We start from the raw sequence: 10005 nt of genomic DNA on the forward strand, positions 1-10005 counted from the left end.
CAACAGCATTAGGGGTACACAACATATGTCGGGGGAGACTTGATGTCTATTCTTGCAGATTAACGGAGGCAACCTCCCCTGCACTATCCTGTGTTTCTACCGTGATTTTACCCTTGTGTTTTCCAGTTGGCCAGCCCCCCCGGACTCACATGTCGATCTAATCAACCTTGGACGCGATCAAAGGCTGCCGCTAAGGTCCATATAGACTAGTATCCCAATCGCCCTCCCCTTGTCACCTTCCGCGTTTTTTTCAATAACCTCACCTTAACTCCCTCTGAGGACAGATCTCTATGTAGAGGCAACCACCCTGACCCACGCAACCTCCGCTTGCTATCCAAATCAGGTATCAATCAATCCTCCATATCACCCAGTAACTTCTACTATAGTGTTTTGAACAATCTAGCTTAGGTGTATTAAGCCATTTTTGTATTGATCGTATTCGAGCGTCTCTTAAGTATATTATGAAGCAGCGTCTGCCTTCCACTCCGAAGTGCATCATATCCAATCCTGCCATAGCGCAATATTCGATACATCATCAGTACCTGTGGGTGCCGCTGATCCTTCGCACCGTAGGGCAGTTTGGGAGTATATCTGTCTCATTTTCATACTTCGACCTCCCGGTCCCCGTGAAACATCGACTACCCTAACTTTCATTCCTGTCCCAGGTCTTCAATGTCTGCCTCCACGTTGTAACAGGCTGAACATGGTCATTGAGACCTTATCCCTTTTCGGCAGCTCCATATATCCACACCACTTTGGTTTGAGGCAACTTCAATTGCCCAGTACTCCGAATTTTATAAGTTAATGAGGCAAGGACGTCAAACCTGTTTTTACTCCGAGCTCAACATTCCACAGTAAGAGGCGATTACAGGGACGGTTTATGAAATGCTGCGGCCAGATTTTTACTCAAGTGGTGGGGACCTGACGCGCTGCCAGGTGTGGTGGAGGAGGCGGGCAGGAATAGTGTCGTTAGGGGTATTAGATCAGGGTCATCATGGAGGGCAGGGGAGAGAGTATGATCAGGTACCACTCCATGAGATCCGTTTATTTCAATGTGGTCGGCACAACATTTAGGGTAGCGATCGTAAGCCGAGTCCTATACGTTGGTAGCCCAGCCGAGGACGGCAACAATCACACACCAGCAACTAGTGGTTCGTGTCGTATGGAACACCGAGTTTGTGCGTATGGTACTGGGCGTCGATCGGTCAAAGAGTCGCTCGGATTGCGGCTAGGAACGCCGGCAGAGGGAGGGGGAGAACGGCAGCGAAGAGCCGTAAGCGGTGTGCCATTATTGTGTGTTCGCCAGTCGGTATTGTCCACTTGGTAGGCTTAATAATAGAGGGCCGCTAACAGAACTTGCACGAGCTCAGATGGAATTATGGCCGGGGAGTCTAGGCGAGATATGGAGGTAGAACTCACTGTAAGGACTTGCCTGCAGGTGGAATGACAAGGATGGTGCGCACTGTACACTGGATGGCAGGTAATGCCTAGACGGAGTCAGAGCAACGACTAGCTGGTGGGGGAAAGTGTCAGACAAGATGGGAAAAGACTGTAAATAGGGCACAGGTCCCAGGGTAAGTGCATCAACGGGCAATAAATAAGACGAAGCAGACAGGGGTGACCAGGGGGGTAACAGGGCATAGAAGATGATACGAAAGGAGTGGATTGATTAGACCGGTGTCGGAATATGATGGTCGAAGAGGCTAGGCAAGTATGAAGACGACAAAGAGAAAGATACGAGACGCGTGGTTAGGAGGTGAAACAGAAACTGGGAAGAATATGATGAGGAAACTAAGACAAAGCCGGATAGACATGCAGAGAAATCGAGCGAAGAACCAACAGAAGACCATAAGACGGAAAAAGGAAGAGTAGATCGAAGTAAAATAAAGGGGGAGGGAAAAAAGTCACATCGAGGACTAATCTCACAGCTAAGAGGAGGGTGAATGATGTGTCCTAACATCCAAAAAGCAAGACACATCTGGACAACGTACAGGAGAAAGGGCAACAAGGAGGTAAGAAGCACAAGTATAGCGCGGAAAACAGAGTCGTAACACAAACTAGAAAGAAAGGGGTGTAACGCCGCACCGACAGCGGTCTGTAGGAACTAATGTGGAGCAAAAGCTAAGAAAGAAAAACATTTGATGATTTGTATCGCTAGAAGGAGAGATTAGACACAGCTGAAGAGAAAACGGTAAAATGAGGGAGAATGCTGGTAAAAATGGAGATGAAAAGTAAGAAGAGAAGGCAGTACGGAATAAAAGAGTGCTTCCTTGTGCTGCGGATCATAAAGAGTCAGAGATACTGTAGAAGTTGACAAGTGGAAAGGAAAAAGAAATGGCCTGTTGAGTAGGGTGTGCAGGAGAGGTGTACAGGTCAAGGGGAGAGAAAAAAATGCAGGGAAAGGATCAACGGAAAAAGAAATATATTAAGCATGAGAAGCGTGCATCGAGGATAACAAGAAAAAAAATACTAAGAACGCTAAAAAAGAAATCTCGATAGCTCTAGTGTACCAAAAAATAGAGCATAGTCAGGCTGGGAAAAGCGGACGACGGAGGGTGATGAGATAAAAAGAAAGACAGAGAGAGCAGCAGACGTAACAGGGGCTGTGAATTAGGTAGACGATCTACCTAGTAATCATACGCTACATTTGTGAAAAGGAGAAGTCAGACGTGAAACACAGAACCAAAAAAATGACGACGACAGACAAGACAGGGTATAGGGGCGCGAAGAGGGAACGTATAAATTAACTATAGCTAGTGTGTTGATGAGGAGGTAAGGAAGGGGTATGAGTAAAAGGGAAAAAGAAAATGGAGGGATTAAGATAAAAATGAAAGACTAGGGGAAGTAATGGATAGATGTAACTGTGTCGGGTAAGTGTACACACTGTAGGACTGAGAGGAATGTATGTAAGTGGGCATTGGATTGTCCGCGTGTTAAGATAAGAAGGAAAAAGGAAAAAGGGGAGGAAAGGGAAAAGGACAGGAAGAAAAAGGTAGAAAAGAAAGTTATGAGAAGAGGAGAAAGGGGGGAGATAAACTGATGAAAAAAAAGGGAGCAGAAGGAGAAAAGAAATGGGGAAAAAGGGAGGAAAAAGGCATTTATAGATAGATGTAATAGAGAAAAGGAAATACAAAAGAGAGAAGAGAAGAGGTGAAGTTAAGGTAAGTAGGGAATAGGTGGGGATAAAAAAAAAAGAAATTAAAAGGGAGGCCATGGACTAGGTAGGCATAACAGGGACATTTGGAGCCATGTATATCCGCCACCGATTTAACATTCTCTGAGTCCATTTGACTGCATTGTCGAGGACAGTTAGCTTCCATAGAGAACTTTAGTCTCAGACACTGAAGATAAGATTTGTAATGCAAATTGCAAGTGAGATCGCAGAAGTTACAAAAGACATACTAATGTGCTTCACGGGGTGTAGGAGGAGACATTTAGTGGCGGAATAGCTACTTTGTATGGAAATATGGAAGTACTCACTGGGACGTTGTTCATGCGTGATTCTTCAACTCCTCCCTGAATTTAGCCTGGGTTAGAGCATAAATACACGTGTTAGTACATGAACTGAGAAGGTTCAGCATGAATCCAGTCTGTTGGACAATGTAGATTGGATTACTAAGGTTTTTGTCCGTATAATTATAGTTTACAACCGGCCAGGTTAAGGAATGTACAACATAGATGACCCACATCAGTATAAAATTAGCAGACAAAGCAAAGAGTAAGATGATGGATTTCCTCCTGTTCTCCGCCTCTGGGTCAGCGCGGTTCTCTCCCTTGCTGTTGGCGCGGAGTCCTTTGCGGAGGCGATTGGCTGTGACAATGTTCCTGACAGTCAGAGCGTTAAACACCAGGATCAGTGCGATCGGAAGCAGCGGCGTTAGAAAACTGTCAATCCACTCGTACACAGTCCATAAAGATGATGTGAAATAATGTGGCGTTAGAGCGCAAAACCAAGGGACGTTGTCAATAATAACAGAAGGGACAAATACAAAATACCAGGGAATGCATCGCAAACATCCCACAGCACTCACTGCTCCTAAAACCACCACCGCCGTTTGTTGGGTGCAGTATCTCGGTTTGAGCTTCTGACAGCAAATGGCCACGTATCGGTCAAATGTGAACGCGACTGTGAACCAGACAGAGCAGTCTATAGCTGCCGCTAACAAGACAACCTTTATGGCACATATCGGAGTGACGAACAGGAATGTCACAGGGAAATGGATGTTATTAATTCGATTGAGGATTACATTCCAAACGACCAGTAATAGATCAGCTGCTGACATCGCCACGAGGTAGCGGGTGATGCATTTGGAAAGCCCACATTTCCCTCGTCTCAGGATCACAATCGCCATGAAGTTAACTGAAGATAAAATAGGAACACTATTTAGTGCCTGGTGCCATAGGAGCGTCAGTTTAACATGTTAGTTGTGAAACTTACACACGCACCCGCAGAAATGATACAATGTTCAGTAAAATTTGAGGGAATGCCAGGTAAAAAAAAAATTGGAGGTTTAATACACATATTTTAAATGACGTGCAAGGCTATCAATATTTAAAACAACAAATTAAACTTTTTTTCGATACAAATGATATACCAGGTACTTTGCCTTCTTTATTATGGGAAATTTTTAAGGCATTTACGAGAGGAATTATAATTTCATATCAAAGTTTTCAAAATAACAAGAATAAGACAGAACAAATGTTGTTAGAACAAGAAATCAGGGAGTTAGAGTTAGATAATGCTAAAGATTCCACGACAGATAAACACAATGATAGTATTACTGAAATTTAAACTTAATCGAATTTTATTGGCAAGAGTAACAAGACTATTCCAAATTACAAAACATTTTGAGTTTGGTGACAAACCACATAAGCTTTTAACTCGCCAATTGTAAAAACAAAGAAACGGAAAATACTATAACCAAAATTAAACCAGAGAAAGGTGAATTACTAATGCCACCTAAAGATATTAATAATAGATTTGCTCAATTTTACCAAAACCTATATACATCTAAAATTACAATTTTCTAGATAACTGTAATCTTCCAATACTGGACCTTTTGGAACAAGAGGAATTAGGACCTTAAATTACAATCAAAGAAATAGGTGAAACAATAAAATCGCTGAAAAAAATGGTAAGACACCGGGACCAGATGGTTTTAATAATGAATTTTATAAAAATAAATCTCACGAGATAACGACCCCTTATTTATTTAATTTATACTCCCGTGCTTTTAAAGAAAACAAACTACCTGAAACACTAACATAATCAATTATTACACTTATTCCAAAAAAAAAATAAAGATTTAGAAGATCCGGGCTCATACAGAGCTATATCACTTTTAAATACAGATCAGAACATTTTAGCAAAGATTTTAGCAAGAAGATTAAGCAAATATATTATTAAATTGATAAACCCTGATCAAACGGGGTTTATGCCTAAAAGATACTCATTTAATAATCTGAGACATCTGTTTAATATAACGTCTGTTTAATATAACTCGCATAAAGTAGAGGAAGAAGACATCAATTATTTCTTTGGATGCAGAGAAAGCATTTGATCAGGTAGAGTGGCAATAATATACTTATATAAAGTACTACAAAAATTTAATATGGGAGAGAATTTAATAACATTGGTAAAATTATTATATGATAAACCGATGGCAAGAATTTTAACTAATAACATGTTATCTCAACAATTTCAACTATCAAGGGGTAATAGGCAGGGATGTGCATTATCACCCCTGCTATTTGCCCTTATGATAGAACCCCTGGCTGAAAGTATAAGAATTCATCCGAATATTCAGGGCTATAATACCAGGGTCTCAAAGAATAAAATCTCATTATATGCAGATGATATACGTTTATATATTACAAAGTCACAAACGAGCATACCAAATTTATTAAATTTAATAGAGGAATTTGGGTCTTTTTCTGGATATAGAATAAACTGGAATAAAAGTGAAACCATGACATTAAAACCTCAAGAACCTACACACTTATTGAAGTTCCCCTTTAAAATCGCAATAGAAAATTTTAAATATTTGGGTATTCAGATTACTAGAAAATATAAAGCATTATTCAACGCTAATTTCATACCTTTATTAAATAAACTTAATACGCTGATTGAATTTTGGAAGTCACTTCCCTTATCATTATTAGGTAGAATAAATGCAATAAAAATGATCTTCCCACCACAATTACTATACCTATTTCAGTCTATACCGGTATATATACCAAAATATATATTTTAAAATTAGACTCTAATATTACTAATTATATTTGGGACTATAGATCACATAGAATTACAAACAAACACTCATGTAAACCAAAAGAGGTCGGGGGACTTTCACTTCCGAATTTTATGTATTATTACTGTGCAGTGCATTTTAAGAATATGATTTATTGGTTGGATAGTTCTACCCAACAGACAGAATGGATAAAAATGGAGAAGGAAGATTGCCATCCTTGTAATATAGGAACGATCCTCTTCTCCCCAAAAAAACCGAATAACACAATATATAAGAACCCGAGTATATATGGTACAATAAGAATTTGGAAACAAATAAAATTATCTTTAAAATTAAGAAACCTATCATTGTTAATGCCAATAGCGAATAACCCTTTATTTAAACCATCTCTTATTGATAAGACATATAACCAATGGGAAAGTCTCGGAATTAGAAGGATCGGGGATACGTACGAAATGGGAAACCTACTATCATTCCAACAATTACAATTAAAATTTAAATTGAAAAACAACCAATATTTTAAATATCTTCAGATTTGCGATTTCATGAAAAATATGATACAAGGATATCAAAAAATAATCTCTGAAGTATTGGAAGAAGCAATGAATATTGAAGCTGACTCACAAAAAATAATATCATATTTATATAATAGTATTCTAAATATAGACCTACCATCGACAGAGGTACTTAGAGAAGAGTGGGAACGGGAACTAATGATAAAAATCACGAAGGTTACATGGGAAAAATACTTGATATATATTCACAAATGTTCAATTAATGTAAGACATCATCTAATTCAATTTAAAAATTGTACATAGATTATATTATTCAAAAACAAGATTGAACAAATTTTATCCAAATATATCCGCCACTTGTGATAAATGTCTAGCCCAAAATGAAACTATAACACACTCCTTAGTTTCCTGCATAAAACTTTATAGAATTTGGAATGATATTTTTGAAATATTTACAAAATTATTCAAGACAAGAATGGAACCTAATACTGAAATGATTATATTTGGCGTAATGGAAGATGGGAATAAATTGAATACATCTCAAAATCTATTCTTTAACTATGGTTTAATAATAGCAAATAAATTAATACTTAAATTTTGGAAGGGTACATCAATACCTACGCTTAAAATGTGGATTGCAAGTATGTTGGACGCAGCTCATCTTGGGGAAATGCGATTCCTCCTAATGGATAAATCAGACCAATTCATAACCAGTTGGTCTCCATTCGTCGTTTTTTTGGAACCATATGGTGCAACACAATTGTAAAAGAACTGTTGCAGGACTGGGTTGGTCAAGATTATAAATATTGATCTCCTTTTTTTAATTTTATTTTCTTTTTTCTATTTTCTCTTTCTCAACTTTCTTCATTTACTCGTTTTCTTTCTTCACACACCATATATTTCACATCTTTCTATCCTTTGCTATCTAACTTATTTTTCTTATTCTAATCTTTTTTCAATGTAACAAAAACAAAAAGAAGTTGTACATAAAATGTATTATGGAAATATATATTAGGCACTTTGGTGCCATATGATTGTACTTACTTCTAATAAAATAAAAAAAATAAAAATAAAAATAAATAAATGATGCAATGTCTTCTCCCAAGTAGGTGATTTCAGAAATGATTTCATGAACTTTCGATGCCAGAGCCGCGGATTCGGCAACCGACATCCTCACCTCCGTGAAAATTTCCAGTCTCACCCATCATGATCTTTGGGCCTAAGATAGACACAAAATCCTGAAGTGACTCAGCGGGACAAGCAGCGTCTCCGAAGAGAAAGGATGGGCGAAACGTTTGGGGTGGAGTCCCTTCTTCAGACGGAAAGTCAGGGGAGAGGGAGACTAGAGATATGGAAGGGTACAAATAACACGCAGGGGGTGAAAACGACAGATTAAAGCTAGCGATGTGCAAGGAAATGTACAATGGTTCATAGTTAGCTGAGGGGAAGGTGATGACAAGACATACAAACAGTTAAATAGAACTGTAACTAGTCATAGAACTAGGGTGGGGGGGGGGAGAGGGGAAAAGCAGGGGTTATTTGAAGTTCGATCCATCATTATTCACCACGGCAGGGTTTGTAACTTGCCCCAAGTGAAATCTCTAATTTCCGTTTCCCCCGATTCTCAGTCTGAAGATGGGTCTCGACCCGCAATCTCATCCATTCCTTCTCTCCAGAGATGCTGCCTGTCCCGCTGACTTACTCCAGCATTTTGTGTCTATCTCCAATGTAAACCAGCGTCTGCAGTCCCTTCCCACTATGATCCTTGGGCCTCTCCGCCCCAGCGACAGAACATACTTCAAGATGTGGCCTCGTGATGGTCATGCAGTTGGGAGCGAGTAGCGCCGAGATTAGTCGGCATTCACTCCAGACCCATGGAAGTATCGTGGTTTGAAATCAAACAGCCAAAGCCCTTCTGATTATTATCCCACTTCCTCCCTAAAGTTAGTAAACGCAAGGCATTCGGGGGGGGTGGGGGGGGGGGGGCGGATTACGATTTTGGGAGTGAGAACCCTAGCGCAATAACCCCGCTTACTTTACCTGTAACACCGAACATGTGCCTTAATAAAACGAGCAGCGTGGAAAAACCGAGACCCGGGCGGCGCCTTACCGGTAACTCCAACGACTGCAAGTACAGGGTAGTAAATGCGCTCGATCTGGAAGATTACTGGGTATCCCATTACCTCCGAGAAACGGCTGGCGCTGTGGATCCACTGATTCTTACTAACCAAATGTCATAACGTGTTCAGCGAAGGCATCATTTATATTGGGAACGAATCTCAGGTGAGGCAATTAGCCAAGCAATGTAATCAGTGGGTTCATTACAATTACGATAAGACACAAAAAGCTGGAGTAACTCAGCGGGACAGACAACATCTCCGGAGAGAAGGAACCGGATCCTTCTTTGGACTTACGCTTATCCGACCAAGCATTCTAGTCCAAGTTACATGATGCAATACGATCCAATTAATGATATTTCATGAAGCAAACGACCAGACATTGTTTTGAAATGTCAACGCAAATGCTGTGCTTTCCCGCCATTGACCTCGCCATTATTAAATGAAGGTGTTTGCTCTCACTCTTTATACAAAGTGCGTGGACATCTATTAGTCTCCGAGAGTGGCGCCTTTTCCTCAACTCACATGCCACCTCAAGCGAGGCAAATATCATCTCCCAATCTGACCGATCAGGTCTGTGATCTACTGCACTGTTCGACGTAACCTAAAGTAAACGTTACGAACAATACTATATCTACCGTCTGGGCTGTTGAGCTCTCATTGACTAAAAGCTGAATTGTCCAACTTCTGTTAGCTTGGTTTTACCTCTGCTGTGGGCCATTTAGGAGGCTTAGATTATATGGGATGGACGAGCTCTGCCAAAGGGCCAATTTCCGTGCAATATGACTCCATGTCTGTCATAGAAACATAGAAAATAGGTGCAGGAGGAGGCCATTCGGCCCGTCGAGCCAGCACCGCCATTCATTGTGATCATGGCTGATCGTCCCCTATCAATAACCCGTGCCTGCCTTCTCCCCATATCCCATGACTCCACTAGCCCCTAGAGCTCTATCTAACTCTCTCTTAAGTCCATCCAGTGACTTGGCCTTCACTGTGGCAGGGAATTCCATCAATTCACAACTCTCTGGGTGAAAAAGTGTTTTCTCACCACAGTCTTAAATGACCTCCCCTTTATTCTAAGACTGTGGCCCCGAGTTCTGGACTCGCCCAACATTGGGAACA

At 40.5% G+C, this 10005-nt stretch overlaps 1 protein-coding gene across 1 annotated transcript; it reads right to left on the minus strand.

Annotated features, from left to right (window-relative positions):
- Positions 1–3491: 3491 nt before the first annotated feature.
- Positions 3492–8946, minus strand: LOC129716018 (probable G-protein coupled receptor 139). The gene is made up of 2 exons (XM_055665892.1): positions 8877–8946; positions 3492–4360 (listed from the first exon to the last, which is right to left on the minus strand). Exons 1-2 carry the CDS (start codon positions 8944–8946, stop codon positions 3492–3494), a joined length of 939 nt encoding a protein of 312 aa, XP_055521867.1.
- Between the last annotated feature and the right edge of the window lie 1059 nt (positions 8947–10005).

This window comes from Leucoraja erinacea, unplaced genomic scaffold (assembly GCF_028641065.1).
Source record: "Leucoraja erinacea ecotype New England unplaced genomic scaffold, Leri_hhj_1 Leri_1607S, whole genome shotgun sequence".
NCBI classification, from domain to species: Eukaryota; Metazoa; Chordata; class Chondrichthyes; order Rajiformes; family Rajidae; genus Leucoraja; species Leucoraja erinaceus.

Coding starts and splice junctions, on each gene's coding strand:
- LOC129716018 (XM_055665892.1), bottom strand. CDS start 8,946: ATGGGATACCCAGTAATCTTCCAGATCGAGCGCATTTACTACCCTGTA. Junction 4,361..8,876: donor TGCAGTCGTTGGAGTTACCG/GTAAGGCGCCGC, acceptor TTTTATCTTCAG/TTAACTTCATGGCGATTGTG.